This window comes from Prenolepis imparis, unplaced genomic scaffold, assembly GCF_030444845.1.
Source record: "Prenolepis imparis isolate NDT839.2.m4 unplaced genomic scaffold, iyPreImpa1.0 SCAF_2, whole genome shotgun sequence".
Classification (NCBI taxonomy): Eukaryota; Metazoa; Arthropoda; class Insecta; order Hymenoptera; family Formicidae; genus Prenolepis; species Prenolepis imparis.
In genome coordinates, this window is record NW_028141160.1 from 13,788,272 (window position 1) to 13,808,590 (window position 20,319).

Sequence of the window (20,319 nt, forward strand, 5' to 3'; positions counted from 1 at the left end):
GATTTAAAGAAAAAAATTTCCGGATTTTTCCAGTTGAAAAACAGAAATTCTCCAGGACGTATAACACGAATCTCATTATTTCTTTTCTATTTTCTTTAAGAGATAATATACTTAAGAATATACATTTAAGAAAAAGCAACCGTAATATTTTTTATTTTGATATTATTACTGCATTTGCTTTTTTATTTTGTTAATACGATTATTAGTGCAATATTTCATGTAATTTTTCACAACTATATAAGTCTGAACAAAAAGAATTAATTAGGAAAATTATTTATATTTAATTAGAAAAATTTTCTGGAAGAAAAAATAATACGTAAAATAGAACGTTCTATATTGTGATTATTATATATGTATTACTTGCATTTATTATTTTTTTATCTTGTAATAATATAATTTTCCAGATATATTTTTAGCATATTTTCTCGCAAGAAAATAATTTATATAATTTGAAAAAAAATATTTAAAATTTAAAAATGATTTTCGGGATTTAAAGATTGATATCGAAATAGTAATCAAACGTGTAGTTGCCTTTCTCGACAGTATTCGCGGATCCTCACAAAGGCAATTAATTCCAACGCGAAAGAGAATCGAATAAACGAAGAGATAAGATCGAGAACCGCTAAAGATACAAAGTCAAGCTTAGAGGATGCGTCGTTTAATTCCAAGTTGTCTCATTAACGTCGACTATTAGCGTTTTCTGCCAACGGACGCGGCACTAATTGCCGACGATGAGCTATCGGTCGACGTTAACGTCGATCCGTCGGCATAAGCAAAGAGCTCAAGGTGTAGCACGGTTCGCACTCATTGTTTAGCAATTAAAAGCGCTCCTCTTTGTGCGCCACCACCTGCCGCTTTGTTTTCGTTTCGCCGCGAAATGCGCGCGTCCGAGCGCGCATTTCGCGATTCAGTGGACACGTCGCGTCGGATCGATTTTACGAGGATTAAAAGGGGCTCGGAGGAGATCGGTCGACTCTCTGTGTCGACGACGCTGCCGGTCGTCGCGCGACAATAACGCAATATTGTTTTCTTTATTTTATTTAATTTTATTTAATTTTATTTTTTTTAAATAACGTATTGCACGGTTTTCCTTTCACGTTTATTGCGAAAGCTTGCTTTTACTTCTCGTGTTTTATTAAAACGCGCGCTTTGTCGACTTTGTGGCCTTTCTCATGAAAAATTCAGATCTTTCTCTTAATGACTCGGTAATATGAACGGATTAACAAGCTGTATACTCGCTTAATTTCGCGCAACTTGAGAAGCGGAGCATACAACTCGCACGGTCGAGTTCTAGATAATTGCGGTATTACTTACGCGCGGCTCGCCGCGCTTATTACTCGGACGGATCCTCTGCGGCGGATATATATTCCACGTGGACCCCACTTCTCGTAACGATACTACTCGTTCCTCTAACTGGATTAGCGGTCGATTTCCATTTCGCGGCACGGATGGGGGCAATTAAGCTCGCACCGTATTGAACCTGACGTTATAACTTTGCTCTCGCACCGTTTGCTGGTTTATATCGTTAATTCCGCGCATGAACCGGATCGCGATTACGTCAAAAAAGTTTTTAAAAACCCCCGAATATTCGCGCTCGATTGATGATAACAATTTGCAGCAATAGATTCTTGCACTTTTAGACTTTGTGAAAAACGCGTTTTTTTTTTTCATTTCGTAACATGTACAAAATCACAATCGTTTGCATATATACATGTGGACACAAAAAATAATCTATAATAGATAATAATCATATAAATGTTTGTGTGATGAGCGTTATAAGTTATTTCGCGTTGCAGCGAATATATCCCAAGAATCATTTACCTTTCGACAATTTATCGAACGTCGCAGCAGTCGCGATCGAGGGTTATCGCGAGGGGGTGCGATTATTTCCGCGCGCGATTATTTCGCAACGTATATCTCACGCATCCGGTGTACAGTATAGGCCCAACCGACACAGGTCACGGGTGTAGGCTACCGAATAACAGGCTTTCCCGCGTTCTCGCCGGGATCCGTTCGTTCGTACATCCGCGGGGCCGCAACGAAGCGACATGAAAACAAGGAAGTGACGTACGAGATACAAAAATCGATGATTATAATTAGCGGTCGATATACCGGAACCAGAGACGGCCTGATTACGGTAATCAGTCGCACGCAGTCGCACGCGGAATGATTCACGGTAGCGCAGGAGGACGCGACAAGGAGAGGTGACACGGGGGTTGCGGAGGATATCGCGAGTAATAAAGTGAGACAGTCAAAGAGGGTGACCGAGGGGGGAGGAAAAAAGAAGGAGGATGCGAGGAACCGCGAAGGGAAGAGGAAGGCCGTGACGATATACCACCGGCATATATACGCATGCGCGTGCACACAACTCTTTCCGTGAGCGACTATTATTATATACCGTGTATACTGGCGGACACACAAAAGGCTCCCCATATGGCGACTCGCGGGGACTAATGTATGTCATTAGACGCATTACTCTATGATAATTAAACGTCTATGTGCGCGGCATTGTTACGCTCGCGGCATTACCGGAATGACATGTTGCGTTACAATGCTTCGGATGTCGTGAACGATTCGTCCGCCGGTTATACCGAGCATATCGTATACACGCATATATACACGCATGTTGATCGCGCTTTCCGGCGATGCATGGGCGAAGTGCGCGAGACGCGGAGACACCGCGGGAAAACGCGATTCGCTTTTCTCGAAGCGGCCGGAAGCCGCGAGATTTCTTCATCCGCTCGTTTGCGATATACTCGAGCGACAGAGAGAAAAAAAAGAAAAAGAGACAGACATTTTTGTGGCGTTGAATTTCCGTCTCCTTCGGAAAGCACACAATATTTATTATATTAGGGATTCGTACAAGCTCGAGATGATTGCAATTTTTCTCAAATACAAATGTTTCTTTTCTATTGTAATATCGCATATCGCGCCTGTATTTTCGCTAATGTTTTTATTTAAAAATGCCACGCATACAAGTATTTAATTTCGCAATTATATAACATTATACTGTTGCGAAAGATATAGGTGGATCGACATGTATGTATGTATTATACTTTTGAAGATCCCGAACGTATCCTCACGTATAGCGGGTCGCGGTTGCACGTGTCACGAATCTCTCTTGCATCAGGCGAAATTCGGCGCCAGAACTGGGTCAGTTGCGGTCCTAAATACGTCCCGTAGCATGATCGCGATCCATCGCAGAGTCCCGTCTGCGGTTTGGCGCACGTGTTTCGCGAGACCGAGACGCCTTTGTCGTTTCACTCTCTCCTCCGTTCCGAAGAAACATCACGGAAAAACGTCACAGAGGCGCGAGACAACTTTCGGTGGTTTGCGTGAATTTTAGGTACAGGCGCTTTGTCGCTCGTTTTTATATGCAAGGACGACGGATGCACGCACGTCGCATCTGTCATGACCTCACGTGGTTTCCGAAACAGACGATTGATTTCTCTATAGACGCGGACGAACATCGCGGTTATTTAATAGATGAATATCGTCGACCGTGAACGTGTCGAAAGAAAAAAATGAGGCGCGTTCGTTCCCTTTCACTCCTCGACAACGAATCATTTCTCAGACGACATTATCGAATATCGATGTTAGATAAAATTTTAATTCGTTCAAAGAATTAATCATCTCGTGATGATCGTAAAAGATGTCGATGAAAGAATTTCAGTAATGAAATAAAGCGCGTTTTACGACGAGCCGGCACGCCGCTTGCGCGTCGTCATTACCTCCCTTAAGCCTCACCTTTATTATTGTCTTCAATTTTTTTTTCTTTATATACATTGCGGGGCGCATCTGCCATGGGGCGAGCGTATATTAGGGCACGTAGATCGAGGCGTGGCCGATGGTGTCGTTTCCTACGTGGCATTGTCCCAGGACGGGACGCACCTGGGAGTGAACCTACCACGCCTCTCGGTCGCGATGCACGAGGTTCCCGCGGATGCACCCTCGTCGCGTACGTACATTCATATACAGAGAGAGAGAGAGAGAGAGAGAGAGAGAGAAAGAGAGAGAAAGAAGTACTCTACCCCACGCATACACGCGCTCACGTCGATACGGTCTCGTCCTGGATGCGTGGATTTGGCCGCGCGCGACGTTTCGCGCGTGACATACGGGAGAAGCGGTACCAGAGACGACACAATACGGAGCCGTTCATTACGCGTCTACGAGCATTGTCCCACGATATGTGTAGGGTAAGGGAACTGGTTCTGGATCGTAAGGATAGATATTCATATTTGCATTCAAAAAGATATTTTGACAAATGTAAGAAACATGAAATATTTCTAAGATATACTTTAGATAAATATTAGAAAAGTATAAAAGAGAAGCGTTTCTTTCTTTTTAAGAATATTTTTATAACATTAAAATTATTTTGATACTAAAAGTTATATTATTCTTTAATTTATTCTTCTCCCTATACATTTTAAATAAATGCACCAGTTATCGTTATATCTAATTAAAAAAAAAATAAATAATTGCTGAAGATTAGAAAAAAGATTAATGATGGCATACATAGTAATAAAGAAAAGAATAATCTACAAAAGTCATTGTCTATCTCGAAAATTTATCATTCTTTCTTCTGTTCTATTCAAGCTTCTATTCGAATATCTTATATATGCCTCGAAATTAAAATTTAAATCGCGATCATGCAACGAGGTATGCGTCGTAAATTAAAAGACGATTAATTGATTTCGGCATTTCATAGGTCGAGTTCACAAACATTTCACATTAAAGCACGCGCGTACAACGGTTACGCGTGTTAGAGCTGCCCGAATACGCCCGAGGGCGGCCGGGGCGGTGGCGATTCCGCCCCCAGGTGGGTCAGGGTGGTAACCGGCATATCTCACATGGTCCCATAACGTAAATACCACGAACATGCTGATGTTGCCATAATTAAGCGTAAAATTTTCATTCTTTACGTGGAAAAACGTAAAGATGATCACATTTTAACTCAATCATGATTCAATATGATTGAAAAAAAAAATACATCTTTGACAATATAGAGAGTACGATATGATAGCTAATATTTTTTTCCGTGATAAGTGAAGATAATAATTTATTGTATGCAAGGCGGAAAGAATCTTTATTTTGAATATATGTTCTCTCTTTCGTTACGATATTATTCGGATTTTATGGGAAATTAAAAAAAATAGCAACAGGTATTTTTTATCAAAATAAATTTTATAGTTGAAATAAATTTTATTAAAATTATAATTAGCACGCTGATTAAAAAATAAGAAGATATTAAATCTTCCGATTCGAACATTCTTGAAGAATCTCTCGCGCGTACACGTCGCGAAGGATTCGCGAGAGAACGTCTCTCTCCCGGAGATTTCTCATTATCCGCGTACGTTTATTCCGTCTCGTAATACGTCGATACGTTGTTATGCGCGTCCCATCTATCAGAATCGATCGCCGTTCTTTCCCGGTGGGCGTTTGTTCGACGAAGGAGGTCCCCGAGATTGACGCGCGTCGGTCGACCTGGCGACGTATAACGCTTCAGATTTATTCAATGACGATGATCGTTAAGGGTCCCGAGATGTGGGTGGGGCGGCGGGGTCAAGGGGGGTCGCGGCCCCTTCCGATATCCGACGCCAGACACGTGCTGCTTCATTCCGGCACGGCTCGACGCCAAGAATCCAAGAGTGTGTCCCGCGACATGATTAGCGTCCGCTCGTCATTAGCTCTCCTCTCAAAAATGCGTTCGTAATAGTAGTAGTTGGTCATGCGCTATAAATTGCATCGATGACGCGCAGTCGATGATTAAGCGCGTCCAACGTTCACTTTTCTGATACTAGAACAACACAAGCGCGCACCATTCTTCGATTTTATGTTAAAAATGAATGTTTTAAATAATGTTATAATACTTTAAATTCGCGATTAATATTTTTTGACAGAAATCAGCTGATAACTGATCAGCTGATATCGAGAATAAGGTATTATAACATATTACTTACAACATATTACTATTTCAATTTTTATAACATATTTTAAAATTTAATTTTTTACCGTATTATTTTAAAAATTAATTAGCAAGTTAACGCTTTAATCAGCTGATTTCTGTCAAAAAATGTTAATAAAGCGAAAATTTGCTATTAAATATTCTAACTTATATATTTGTATTTATATTTATATCTATATTTATATTGCAATATAAAAATTTTTCCAACCTGCATTGTTTATAAATATTCGATACACACATATGTAGGTATCTACATAATTTGAATATTTTGTTTTCAGATCAATGTATGCTGCGTACTACACTCAGCTATTGCACGTATCGGTGAGTGAGAAATTTTTTTATTTTATAACATTTCTGTAGCGATAATAGGGCGTATATAATAATGTTGAAAATATTAAAATCCTAATATATTTGAAATATGTTATAATATCTTATCCGCGATTAATATTTTTTGGCAAAAATCAGCTGATAATTGTCAAAAATATTAATTGAATTTAAAATATTATAACATCCCTTTCTAAATGGAGAGGGAATAATAATCGACGTTATATACCAACCGTATAAATACAAGGTAGTATAAATACAAGGTAGGTGACCGTCGTAAGAGTATCGCGAGATGTATCGAACGAGCGAGGAAGCCTCTCCTCCGTCAGTTCGGTAAGAAACTAAGTTTAGCCCGCTACGGCCAAATTGCGTCTCCGGTGTATGAGTAGCGACATGTTAGAGAGTCGTATGTCATATTTCCGTAACCGTAGCTGTCGCTTAACCGACATTCGTTTTATCGTCCGCTGTCGCCTCCGGAAATTGTCAAACATCGTGCGAGAAGGGTCGCAGTTTTTTGGCTCTTTATCACGAGAAGGCGCATATGTCTTGAGAAACGGAGAAATAAATACGGAATTCTCCCACCTGTATTTTTCATGTGCGAACATTATTGTACGTGTAATCAATAATTATTGAGAGAGATTTTGTTGGCATAAAATAATTATCTCTTATATAATAATTAAATAATTTATCTTATTATTTATCATTAATTTATGAATGAAAAGAATTATAATATCTTAAACTTAAACGTGTGCTCACAGTCGTATGCGATTAAAAATGTTGATCCGCTCGTTGATCGGATTCGCGATGAAACTTCGAGAAGAGAACGTGAGAGAAAGAGAGAGAATAAGAGAGGAAAAGGCCCGGCTGAGGCCGAGAAACTTACGTAAACGATCGTAAGCTTTATTCATCCCACACCTATCGTATAGTTCTTCTCTTCGAAATACCGCGTCCTCCTTCGCCGTCGTTTTGATTCTTCTCTTTCTCTCCCCTTCCTTATCTGTTCCTTTTGTCCTGGTTCCTCCGTATGCGGGCGCGCGTGCATACAGGATCATCGTGAATCGTGCGATGACTGGCGAAAATCAATTCAATTCCATCGTATATCTAATTCAATAATCTGAACGTGACGAGTGGGCGAGAGAAACAGCCCGGAGAATGTAAATGCGATAAATGAGTCTGAGGTGGTATTATAAGAAGGAACAAAGAATACCGCGACTTCCGGCTGCGCCGCATGACCGACCCGACTGTCATAAATCGTTTCGTGAACGGAACCAAGTGGCTCGGCTTCGTCCGCCTTACGAATCTGACAAATGATCGTTTCACGAGAAGCCAATTAACACCTCGTACAACAGTCGGGTTCGGGACACGGGGAATATCTCGGCGTGACGTGTGTTAGTGAGACGACTTTGATCTGGGTTGCGACATATATAAAGCATATAAATTTAGATCTTCAGCATTTAAAAATTATCTATTTCTTATTGTTTCTCACAGCTCTCGGACGTAACTTTGCGATAAAAAGGAATTAAATAAATATATAAGCAGACAGTGATAGATAGAGAGAGGGAGAGGGAGAGAGAGAGAGAGAGAGACTTGTTTTGTCCTTTTGAAAAAAAATCGATAACGACGTCAACGAACTAGAAACAGAAATGAAACTTTATCAAGTTGGAAGTATCGTTTATACCACTGTAGTCGCTTCATACATTTTTTAAACGTTCAGCCTCGCAACGATAAAATAACGAGGCAAGGGTAATACAAACGTAACAATACCCGAGGGTTAAAGTTTCCAAGAACGAGACGGTTAATCATATAGACAATTAGCGCGATCGAACACGACCCCGTTTAACGATGCTTCGCGATCCGCGCCTTGCTTTATGGAATATGAGAAATTATTTCCTTCCTTGTTGAATAAAAAATGAGATAGATTTCACATCGTACGCGCGTAATTAAAACTGTGGACATAACGCGGAAATAATAATTCCTCGGTGAAGAAGATCGCGAGAGGATTAATGTAACATTTCTTCTCTCGATCGACATCAGCAGTCCGAGCAGCACCCTAAAAAAAGCTATCCGTTCGCGAACGTGCCGTCGAAGATAGCCACGCGTATATCCCTCTAGATGTTGCCATCTATTTGGCACATCCGTTGTCATGGTGGATTTCTTGCTGTCGAGGGGCGACCACTCGCTCGTGGCGAGATAAAAATACGGTCGGAAGGGTATTAGTCACTGCGCGATGGCCCGTGGGGTTTCGACAGAGGGAGAAAGGGAGACGCAGAGAGAAAGAAAGAGATACGCGCGTCCGTCTTTCACGCGTATTCCGCCACTCTGGACTAACAAACTGCACCAACACTCGTTCGCGATGCACGCGTACGCGTATACGTGCGTTAACTGGATCGCCAGGAAGCGGAGCCGTTAAATCACGCGGGACTCGAACAGACTCCGGAATGCAATGGTGGCGTGCATACACATATATATATATACGTATATATATAGCCGGAATGTGTGCGCGGAATCAACGCTCCTGTGTGTGTTTCGCCGCCTCATCGGGCGCGGACGTATCAATTAACTCGTGGAACTCGACGGCCATCTCGACTAATTTCCATCCATTCCTCCGACATACCTACCCGATGTGCCATGAAATTATCGGCCGATAGTTATACGAACCGCTAGCTAGCTACCGCGCCGACTCTTTCGTGAACCCACGGGGTCGCGGCTTCGCCTTTGAATTATCATCGAGAGGCGATCGAGGGATTCTTCTTTTTCTCTCTCGTTAAGATACGCAGGTACATAAGGGAGAATGTTGATAAATTAAATTGCGATTCCCTTTGATATAAGCGACGCGCGTATTTTATATCGAGAGATGAAGTCATTATAATTATGCAAAACTTGATTGCACTTAGCAGTAGTTATTTTTCATTTTGATTATTTTTTTCAGTGGTAAATCGCGACCATAATGTTGATAAACGCAATGCAAGCATCTCTCGTACATTCGAGTTGTTTAATTATTGTGCACAGTTGCCGACTCTTTAGACTCTTGTGCGATTAAAAACAATCGCATATCATAATCGTGATGCGGAAGCGCCTTTGATACACATCGGTCGCGAGCGAATAATGAATTGATATCGAGATTGACAGCGCTCGATAATTAGTCACCGCCGTTCGCTTCAATTAAGCGTGAGCTTGCGTAACGAGATGATTGCGGGAGCGACGAGATTCGTTCGTTAGCCAGTCTAGGAGGAATAAACCGCCGTGTCCCCGAAACAGTCCCTCGACGAGTGTCGCGTGAACCAACCAGATACTTTAATGACCTCTAACGACGAGCAATTAACTCGAATCGGACGGTAATGTTATATCAGCCTTGCGTTACAGGATTGCCTGTCCTATTCTGCGATGCGCGTTACGGTGGTGGCCGACCAACGCTCGTTATGACAGCGTCAGAATGTTCGGTGTTGTTTGCCCATTAGACGGCTGTTCGACAACGTCGAACACGAGATCGCGTCGATCGCACGTGTCGGATGACGTTATTTGTTCGATTTTCCGAAATTATTTCATTCGCGAGAGACGCGAGACCATTATAAATTATGGCTTTCACATGTAGGAAATGTAAAAATTTACGAAACTGTTATCATATTTACAGTATATAAAATATTTGAATATTCATACATATTATAATAATTGGATATATGGATCATTAAAATAATATTACAGAAAATAGAAACAAGCATGTTTCGAATTGTATTTTACTTTCAATCTACTTAAAATATTAATCTAACATGCCCTTTTTTATTAAAGTTTTTTTATCAATTGAATGAAAAATGAGAACAAAAGAAATTAAGTATATTTTTCTTAGAGAAAAAAATAAACCGTGTTTGAAAATTAAGTTTAATTATAAATTATTAATTAAGTAATCTTTTTTGATAGTAAATTAAAATTTTAAATAAAATTATAAATTTGATTTTGGATACATAAATATCACTGTCTAAAAAGTACAAATTATTTTCATTTACAAATGTTGTTTTAACTTTTTATTTTAATGAAAAAAAGTGTTAACATTTAGTCTAAATTTAAATCGTAAGTGTATACTATTGAAAATGCTATTGAAAAATTCCATTAATTAATCTGAACATAGTTAAAACATTAAACGTATGAACATCTGTCTCAAGTTTTAAAAATTCGAGTCCTGATTAATTAGCGATCCCTGATCCCTCTAGCCCCGAATCACCCTACATACAAATACACATATACATGTAAGATTTTTTTAGGCTGTTGCGTGATAATAAATTACACTTTCTCGTCACAGTACATGTATCCGGTAATAGGATCGGCGGTCTCTAAAATTCAAAGGACTCTCGTATCTCTATCTAGGTTCAAGTTGATTTTACAGACGCCGGCTTTCCGATCGCGCCATAGCTTTTTCCAGGGCGCGGCACTTTGGTAACAGGACTCGCGTGCTTCTCTCATACGAGCACGTGTGCGACGCGCGTGTCTGCGTGCGCCCGAAAACGGCGGCCTTTGAAACGCGTCCTAGCTTCACGCTCACGCATATGTGTCTCCGTGGCTTTTCCAAGCAAACTACATGTAACTGTGTTAACCATATGTCCATAAACCGTGGGTCTAACCATAGCCTCGTTAGTCCTCTCTTTCTATGGTCCTCTCTTCGGCTTTACAACCCGTTCGGATTAGCGTACTAATCTGTTGGCACATTCGGCAAATCGATTACGCTCTCTCGTCACCCGTTCGAAAAGATTCACAAATCTCATCTTGTAGCAAATTTAAGAATAATTATACGATATAATAATTAAAATAATTTTTTAAAGATATCTTTGTAAAATATCTCAGCAAAAACTTTTTACTCTTTATGAAAAATAATACTATAAATCCGCTCTTCTCATAGATTATATGTTAAAACTTCGTCTATGAAAGAAAGATGCGTTTCACTTTCTCTTACTAGTAAGTCTAGTTTGCGGTAGGTTCGAAAAAGAGACGGTTTCGCTTTTGTAAATATGAAACCGTAGTATCCCCATACAAAAAGTCAAGTCGTTAGGATCATGAGATTTGTTAACAGACCACGAAGGGGCGAGAAACGGCGAACCTTTCGGTTTCCTTTGTTCGTATTTTTTCACTAAACCTTGCCGACATCACAAGCGAGTATGGGATTTCAGAGTATTATTCAGTTTTCTTTCTTCTCCACTTAACACTTTATCTCTATCGTTCGATAATTTGTCTTGATCAGTTAAATTGATTGTCTTTGTATTTTTGTTAGTTTTTTTGAATCAATTTATTATTGAATTTTAAAATATAATAAAATAAGAAAAGAATCACTTATCCATAGATACTTACCCATTGTTTTTCTGGTATAATAAATTTAAAAAATTGGAGCTTGAATCTATATAATTATTTTATACTAATCAATTATTATATAGATTATAATGATGAATATTATATTATACATTCCAATATTTTATAAGATAAGATTAATATATGAGAAAGAAAAATAAAAGTATAAGACATATCGTATCGCTCTCATAACACGTTTTATTTTCCGGTTGTGTAATCTACATCTTTGTTACTCGTGATCCATTTATAAATCATGATGAACACGATCCCACACGAGCGGGACGCAGTCCGTATTTGCGAGCAAAGTGTCGTTCCGCCGGCTTCATAAAAGCACTCCCGCCGCTCCATTCGTTTCAATTGTATCGCGATGGGGTGCACCGCCGTGAAATTAATCGCACAGCGGTGTCTTTGTCTAGTGACGGTGCGCGACCTTTATTATCGCAACCGCCGTTCGAAAGAACAGACGGATCTAATGACCCCGAGTCTTGAGAACGATCTCGCGGACGTGACACTCGCACGCGCCTAATTATTCACTCGCAAGCCAGCAGAACAGACGTATGTATCTCTCTTGAAAAGAATCCGTCCCTTTAATTTATTGGCGCGTATATACATAAATATATCATACATAATGCGAGCGCAAATTGCGAGGAAATTTACTAATGATAATATATTGACATCGATGTTCCCCTAGAATTAATCGAATATTATTAAATTTATATTAGAGATTATCAATATATCTGTCATATATAATTGCAAGAACAAGTAATTATTTTTAAAACAATTTTTTTTGATAAAAAAATGTACTCAAGGTATAATGATTAATATATTATTTTTTATTTTATTAAAAATTAATGTCTCTCTTCAAGAATATTAATTTCTCTATACATTAATATTTTTATGACAAGTTAAATTATTTTCGGCTAATTTTTAGTGTAATGTGATATGCTGTTAAGAAGAAAGAATCGCGAAAGATTAATTATTTAAGTTTATTATAAAAGTTTAGAGTGACAATATATATTGCGTATTGCTATATTATAATTAAATTGAACCTTGAACTGCAATGCCTTTAGGTAGAGTAGAAAGAGACAGAGGTATATAATATCATTGTCAACTTGTCACGAAACGAGAAGAATGAGGCAGGGAATAAAGTAGTTACGTAAGTGCGGAAGAATGAAACGTCGAAAGAGAGTAGAATACCCACCAATCGCTACGTCCCAAACGAGGAGAAACGCTTCCTGCATTAGAAACGTACGGCTATGGTCGTAAAGGCGCGATGATCTGTGGATAGAGGGGTGAGCAGTGGCTGGTACCGAGGGGGTTGCAAATTGAATAACAAACGTTCACCCTCCTTGGTTAAATCACCGAAAAAGCCATCCCCCGGGCTTGCATGCTTGCCGCTATACGTTAACCGCACTTCTTCCCCCCTTCTCCACCCCCCCACGAATTGCTGCGGCATAACCCCGGCACGACCCCCTCCGACTGTTTTGCATAACGATCTTATTTCGTAATCTCTGCCATATTGATCCAGTTTACGGCGCCGTGCTTGAAAATTGTCTATTGCGACGTTCCTGCGTCGAATGTCGCGACGCTGTTTCTCGTATTCGATGATTCCGTCTTTAGCGAAATTGAAATCTGATCAAAATTTTTTTCTTGCGTACATATTTTATTTAGATCCGTGATTTTGAGAAATTATTTTCCTATAACCGATTCTCGTTAATTTGATAATGTCGACGTATCTGTCTTTAAAAACGTGCAGTTTTCTCGCGACACGAGTGACTCCTGTCATTGTTTGAAGAATATTGCGCATGTTGTAATCAATTATGACTGGTCGGCGGAGTTCTCGGTAGAATCGACTTTATAGGAGTCTGTAATGATCGCGTGACGCGGCTACTCCATTTGTTTAGGCTCGAGAGGAGCCGAGCCGAGTCATTCTCGCTAATAAGATCGAGAGCTGAAGCACATATTGGACGCATTTCCGTTGCCGCTCACGAAGCTACGCCCGTCGTCGCGTAATCGGCGGATCTCCGAAAGAAGGAGCGAGGATCGGAATAAAATTCCAGAGCGGGAAAATAAAATTGCACGACCTATATATATATATATATATATGAGTGAGGGAGACCTGATGTTATGACGGGACATTTCACGGTTGGCAGGATCCGGGATTTAACGGCCCGTGCGATAATATCGTCCCACGAGCTCGTGTCCCGCTCGTGCTCCGTCGCTCTCGAAGCCTTTTAATACATTGGCAGCAATCTCTAACATTGGATAAAATGATTATTAATTTATCGCGAATACTTAGATCTATGGATTATCGTTAAAATTAAAATTATTATGGAAAAACCCGTGACACACACATTACATTCGCGAGGCAATTATGAATAAATTAATTTTTTCAATTCTTGTGCAAAAGAAATTATACACATTTAGCAGATGAGAAAGAACAACAAAGCATTAATTCAAGTGGCTTTATATGAGGGGAAATGAATCACTTCTCAATAATAGCAGTAAAATCAAATTTCAAGGGTCGATAGGAATTTCCGTGTTTCACAGGTTTTTATATTCATGATCGAAAAATCGGACAGCAAGGACGAATTTCATGGATGGAGTGAGAGTTCGATCGAATAGAATCATTATTCACAAAAGCATTATTTATTTCCTCTTTCTCACTTTAAAATGAATTTATAATTTTTATAATAAAATACAGTAATAAGAAAAAGAGTTAATAATAATAATTAATATTTATATAATATAATAATTAATAATTAATAATTAATAATAATAATAATAATAATTCATTGATAATAGTGCGCGTTACTACATCCGAAGGGTGGGCTGATATGAGTTGTCGTTCCAAGTTCCAAACGTAATAAATTGCCTGAAAGAATTGTAAATTTACTAAGGAAAAACACTTTCACTCTCTCTCTTCTCTCATTAGACAATGCTCAAGGCCCTGCGTGGTATGAAATCGTTTGGAACCTGTCCGTGTCCATACTCCACGGTCGTTTATTATTTACCTCCTTAATTCGTTCCGTTTCTTGTCTTCCGAAAAATGAGCGGAAGAGAAGAGTCGGCGGGGCGCGAAGTGTTTTGTCGGTGTATGGTACAACGCGACAGTGCATTATGTATATATATAATATATATATATTTATATATTTATATATATATTTATATTTATATATTTATACGGGTTATTTTTTTTTACACACAACATTACACCGCTTAATTAATATATCATCTCTCTCTCTCTCTCTCTCTTTCTCTCTCTCTCTCGTTCTCTCTCTCTCTCCCTCTCTTTCATGCACTCTATATATATTTATATATATATATTATGTACAAATTAAAAAAAAAATCCTGAAAAGTCGCGTGTGCGTGCGTTACGGAAGGGGGGGACCATTTTCCACATTTGGAACCAGGACGGGGAGCCAGATTCGTGTGTATCTCTTCGTGTATGCTCTTGTGTCTACGTGTGTATATTACTCGTGCCTGCGTGTATGAACGCGGCGGACGGACGTGCGGTGGATTGTGACCGGTTGTCGGACGCGAGTGCGCTCGTAACGGCTTAGAGACTATGTACAGGCGCAGGGGACGAGGGTGAGGGAGTCTGCGCGGTCCCCGGCGTGCCAGGATTTTGTTGCACAGAGTAGGAATTGTTTTGTCGCGGATGCTGTTGTTGGTGCGATTGGTGGTGATGGTGATGGTGGTGGTGGTGGTTTTGGTGCTGCTGATGGTGATGATGGGCGATAGCCGACGGATTAATGGTCGCGTGATTCTGCATGAGGTTCAGATTGAGGGGGTAGGATAGGGGGGAGCCCAGGGCCGTTGCGGCAGATGTACTGCAGGCACCGGCTCCGGGCCCCACCGGGCTCAGTGCATGCTCATCCCCGCGTGCGGATGGTGGGCCGCCGGGACGGAGGTTGCGTGATGATGAGGATGGTGCATTAGAGGCGGGAGATGAGGGTGGTGGGGATGGTGTGGGGTCAGAGGCGGCGGGGTCATCTGTATTGGGGTCATGGGTGTTGTCGGCTGATGGCCGAGTGTGGTGGTGGTGGTCTGAGGGGAGGTGGTGTTGCTGGTGGTGTCCTGGCCCGCCGCCACCGCCGCCGCCGCCACCGCCGCTGCCGCCGCCGCCGCCGCCAGCTGCTGTTGCTGCTGGGCCTGAGCCGCCGGCTGCGGCGGCGGCTGCGGCTGCGGCACCGAGCTGGAAGTGGGACTCTGCTGACTCCCGTTGTCCTCGCTGTCGGAGCAGGACTCGGCCGACGAGCTCCCCGCTCCCCCCTTGCCCTTGCTGCCGCTGCTGCTGCTGCTGCTGCTGTGGGTCTTGACGTGCTTCGCGAGATGGTCGCTGCGCATGAACCGCTTGTTGCAGACCGGGCAGGCGAATCTCTTTTCGCCGGTGTGGGTTCGAAGGTGCCGCTGCAACTCATCCGAACGTGTGAACCGCTTGCCACAGAAAAGCCAGTTGCAAACAAACGGTCGCTCACCAGTGTGCCACCGTAAGTGGGCCTTCAGATGCGACGTTTTCCCGTAGACCTTGCCGCAACCCGGTATGTGGCAGCTATGGATGTTCTTCTTCCTGAGGTGCACGCCAGCGGGACCGAGTCTCTCGGCTTCTTGACAATTCGGGCAATCGCACGTGGCGCGACCGGTGTAACGTCTCTGCGAGCGCGGTGAGGGTGCTTGACTTACGCCGGCGCCCCCGACGCCGCCGACCCCGCCGCCGCCGCCGCCGCCCTGCGGACTTCCGGCGCCGGCGCCGGCCGTCGCGGCCGCGTGATGATGGAGTCCGAATCCGGGCGGTCCGCCCGGTAGCATAGATTTGTACGTGTCTTGCAGGAGATTGTGGCCGGCGGTCGTAGCCGTGGTAAGCAAGTGATTGCCGGCCAGCGCGAGGCTTGTCGAGTAGTCGGCCGAATAATTGGCCATTTGCGCTGCGTGAACACCGACGCCAACGGTGCTACCCACGTCCAACCAACCGCCGGCGGTCGCGGCGCTGTGCACGTCCCACCAACCATCGCTCGCTTTGATCCCGCTGTGAGTCGCGCCCGGCATCGCGTTGAACGGCCACGACTCGTACGGATGCCTGCCGTATACCGACCCCAAAGTTGCGCCCTCGACCTTGCCCAAGAGACTGCTCTGATGATGATGCGGATCGCCGGCCGGTTGTGCGCTCGCTGTTCCCGGAAAGTATAACTCGCTACCGTATTGCGGCGCGGTCGAGGCGCATGATGTCACTGGCGCTCTGGCGTAACCGCCGGTCGTGCTGCCGGCGCTGCTCGTTGCCACCGGTCTCTGGCTCACTCCCGTCGTTGTGCACCCGCCGCTACCGCCGCCGCCTCCTCCACCTCCGCCGCCACCGCTGCTATGCTGCGGCGAACTGCCGCTGCTCTGCGGGCTCTTCTTCCATGGATGGAAACCCTTGCCTACCGCTGCGTCCGCTAGTGGCGGCGGGCTTTTGTTGCTCAGCTTGTTGCATTGTGCCGCCAGCATGGCGAGAGGCGTGCCTCGTAATCCCGGATGATCCTGTAACATTGCAATTAAATCTATGTTCAGTCGTAATTTCATTGCGAAAAAATTTCTCTATTTTATATATTGTATATATTGTTGTGATAAATATAATTAAAAATGCCCGACGAATATCGGGGAAACTCGCACAATCTCTATCGTCGATTTACAATGTGTTAACAACGCGCGCGCATTACCGGTTCTTTTCGGAATTTTTAACATCGGAAACACTCGTTATAGAACAATCTCGGCGGGATCGGTGCGATTACGCAAATCGGTAATAACAACTCTGGAGCGAATTACGTATCGCGCGTATCGATTCACCGGGACCATCGGGATACTTTTTCGTGCCAGCGCGGTACGTAATATCGAATTCTGTCGGTCGGTGGACGCCCATAATCGCCGCCACGTCTAAATCGATCTAAAAAGAAGTCCGGCCCGGGCCCAAGGAGAGAGAGAAAGAAGAAAGTCTTCCCCTAAGGGCGTATAATGACACTAAATTGCCGCTCCTATCCTAGAAGAGATCCAAGATTAGTCGCTAAAAGTAATGAGACCCGGATAGACCGATCGCTCTACCTAGGCCGCCGGTATCATGCAAATTGTTCTCGAACCAAGCACAAGGTCGACATATGTTTTCCACGGTGCAATATTAGGAGACTCGAAATTACGTGGGAAAATATCACGATATAAAAACACGAAAAAAGATATAAAAATCGATTCGCTTTAAATAACACGTGAATATATAAATTCTATAAAAAATAATATTAAATAAGAAAGATTATTGCTTTTCAAACAAGCATAATTATATATATCTTGATGCAATCGAATAAATTCAATAACACAATTTTCATACATAAATTTCCATACGTCTTGCGAAGTTCGTGCTCTCTCGCGCACGCGGCAGGAGGAATTAAAGGGAACGCAATTTGCGCGCGAGCTACAAAATTAGAGCGGACGACAGGCAGAAGCCGACCGAGGGATTTTAGATAACGAACTTCATCAAAAGAGCAGCTCTCCAAAGATGCAAATCGCTCGCGGGGGGATGAAAGGACAAGGAGAGTGTCGGCGGCTACCGAAGAGCCGGAGGCTGAAGGAGAGAGGTCCTGGGGAACGGATTTGGACTCGGAGAGGTAAAAGCGAGAGGGTCCGCGGAAGCGGCAGGAAATTAAGGTCTGGAGGGCCGCGCGGCCATTAGCAGTCGGCGCCATCGAGGCGACACGCCCCCACGTGGATTCAACCTTGCGCCAACAACACCGGCGAAAGACAACGAAACGCGCGCACCCCTCCAGGATGGTAGCGACGAGAGAGAGAGAGAGAAAAAGACAGAGGCAGAAACGAGGGGGATAAAAAGGAAAAACGGAAAAGTCGCGACCGGGCTCGATCTATCTTTCGAAGAGAATTCTACTCGGTTGCTCATATTTCTTCGAAGTAACATGATCGATATTGCTCTAACGCGGTCTCGTTATTCAAGACGCGCTCGTGTGCGAAACGTCAAGATCTTCCGCGACTCGGTAGTATTATTAACGTTTAACAGTAATATGTAATAATGAGTAATAATGAGCTAAATAATTAGCGTTAAAACGTGGCGATGTTGCAACTAATTATTTTTTGTAGAAAACTACAAGCCTAGCGAAATTACTATAATTTATACTCGAACGTGGAAAGGTACCAGTATTGAGCAAGAGTCATTATTTCGAGGGAATCTCCGATTGCTCCCCGTTACGACATTCTCGACGAATGAGAGCGCTCGTTGACGCTCTCGGAGATCGCGGAGGGTGACGGCGAAGAGAGAACCGCGGAGGGTCGAAAGGAACGAAATCGTCTCTCCCGCTTTTACGTCGAAAGGGATGGCGAGGGTAGGAGGGTAGCTAACGCGCGGCAACGGAGATCGCAACGGGGTTGAGTGTCTCTCCGCCGGTGTACGAGCCACGCCCTCTTCAAGCTCGATGAGTGCAGGTTGTAGGCAGGCCACGTATCGATCCGCCGGGACAATATGACAGTGGCCTGCGGAGACAACGACGTCCCTCGATCAGCTCCCTCCGGTCTCCATCGCGCGTAATCTTTATCTCATTCCCGTCACGTCTCAGAGTTATCGTCACTTTTTTGCTTCTTCTTGTTCCAGCGAGATTAGACAAGTTTTCTTTCGTAACTTTTGTAAATATCAATAATTTCTCAGATTCACACGTTTTAATCGCGCGAGAGATTTTATTTCGAGAGCAAACGGAAGCGTTAGATAAAGAATAAATGCACGATACACAACGAAGCTGACGAAGCGTTAAAGAGTATACCGAATTTATTCGGCGAGGGACCCGGATCCCTCGCGTCTCCCTCCTGTCGGCGCGCTTGAAAGGGAACCGACGTGAAATGGGCACCGGTAGGATCCTTTGTTTTAGCCGCGTGACGTCACGCCCCTCGTAGCCAGCTAGGACTAATAATGCCCCGAGCTACGCCGCGCATAAATTAAAACGAAGAATCCTCTCGCTCTCGTCTCGCTTCGTCCCGTCGTGTGCGCTGGGTCCTTTTTTTCCGAGAACTCATTCGCATCGAGACATCCGTCGTCGCGCCAATTGCTTGCCGGCCTGCGCCTGCGATGAGGCCCCGAACACGCCGGAAACGGCTCCGATCGCCAAGCGTGATCCTTCCTTAACGAGATCGAGCGGCACTCGACGGCGGAAAATAAAGCGGAAATGCCGGCGATCGTTCGAGCACGAGCCACGTGACAGCTGAATGCGAGGGAGGTAAAAGACCCGACAGCGAGGGTGCGAAGCAACAAACCGTGGGGTGTCTACCGGTCGAGCTTCGTGGCGAACCGCATCCGACGGCCGTGTCAAACTTTTATTCCCCTTTCTGTCTGACAGAGAGAGAGAGAGAACCCTCGTTCGTACATTAGGCGAGCGAGTCGACGATCGGTGCGCTTCATGCGTGTACGTTAACGAAGACATCGAGTCGGGAATTTAGTGAATTCGATTAATTCCTCCCTTTCATAGCGTGCAAGAAAAGAGAGAATTTCTCCTATTTAATTGAATAAAATTTCTTTTACGAGTTAAACACTTTTGTGTGTATGTTAAAAAAACATACACATATACGAGTTTGTTGAAAATGACTTAAAAATTATTTCAACTCGTCGTCGAATTACGCGGACGGCGAGACAATTAAAAAAAACTAGCCGCGCGAAAGAAGAGTCGCTCCTCCGTGTC

General features: G+C 43.2%; 2 protein-coding genes across 7 annotated transcripts in view; one reads left to right on the forward strand and one right to left on the reverse strand.

Moving 5' to 3' along the window:
* LOC145947640 (uncharacterized) overlaps positions 1-20,319 on the forward strand; it is a 189,224-nt gene that overhangs the window by 52,705 nt on the left and 116,200 nt on the right. For all 3 annotated transcript variants that reach the window (XM_083057434.1, XM_083057430.1, XM_083057439.1), the window contains exon 8: positions 6,244-6,286. In XM_083057434.1, coding sequence (XP_082913560.1) covers positions 6,252-6,286 — 35 coding nt within the window. In that variant the 5' untranslated portion in view covers positions 6,244-6,251. The remainder of the gene's footprint in view (positions 1-6,243; positions 6,287-20,319) is intronic.
* The window catches only part of Sp1 (transcription factor Sp8), an 84,758-nt gene continuing 78,689 nt past the window's right edge, over positions 14,251-20,319 (reverse strand). For all 4 annotated transcript variants that reach the window (XM_083057414.1, XM_083057416.1, XM_083057402.1 and 1 more), the window contains 2 exons: positions 16,102-17,140; positions 14,251-16,033 (listed from right to left, as the gene is read on the reverse strand). In XM_083057414.1, coding sequence (XP_082913540.1) covers positions 15,180-16,033; positions 16,102-17,140 — 1,893 coding nt within the window. In that variant the 3' untranslated portion in view covers positions 14,251-15,179. The remainder of the gene's footprint in view (positions 16,034-16,101; positions 17,141-20,319) is intronic.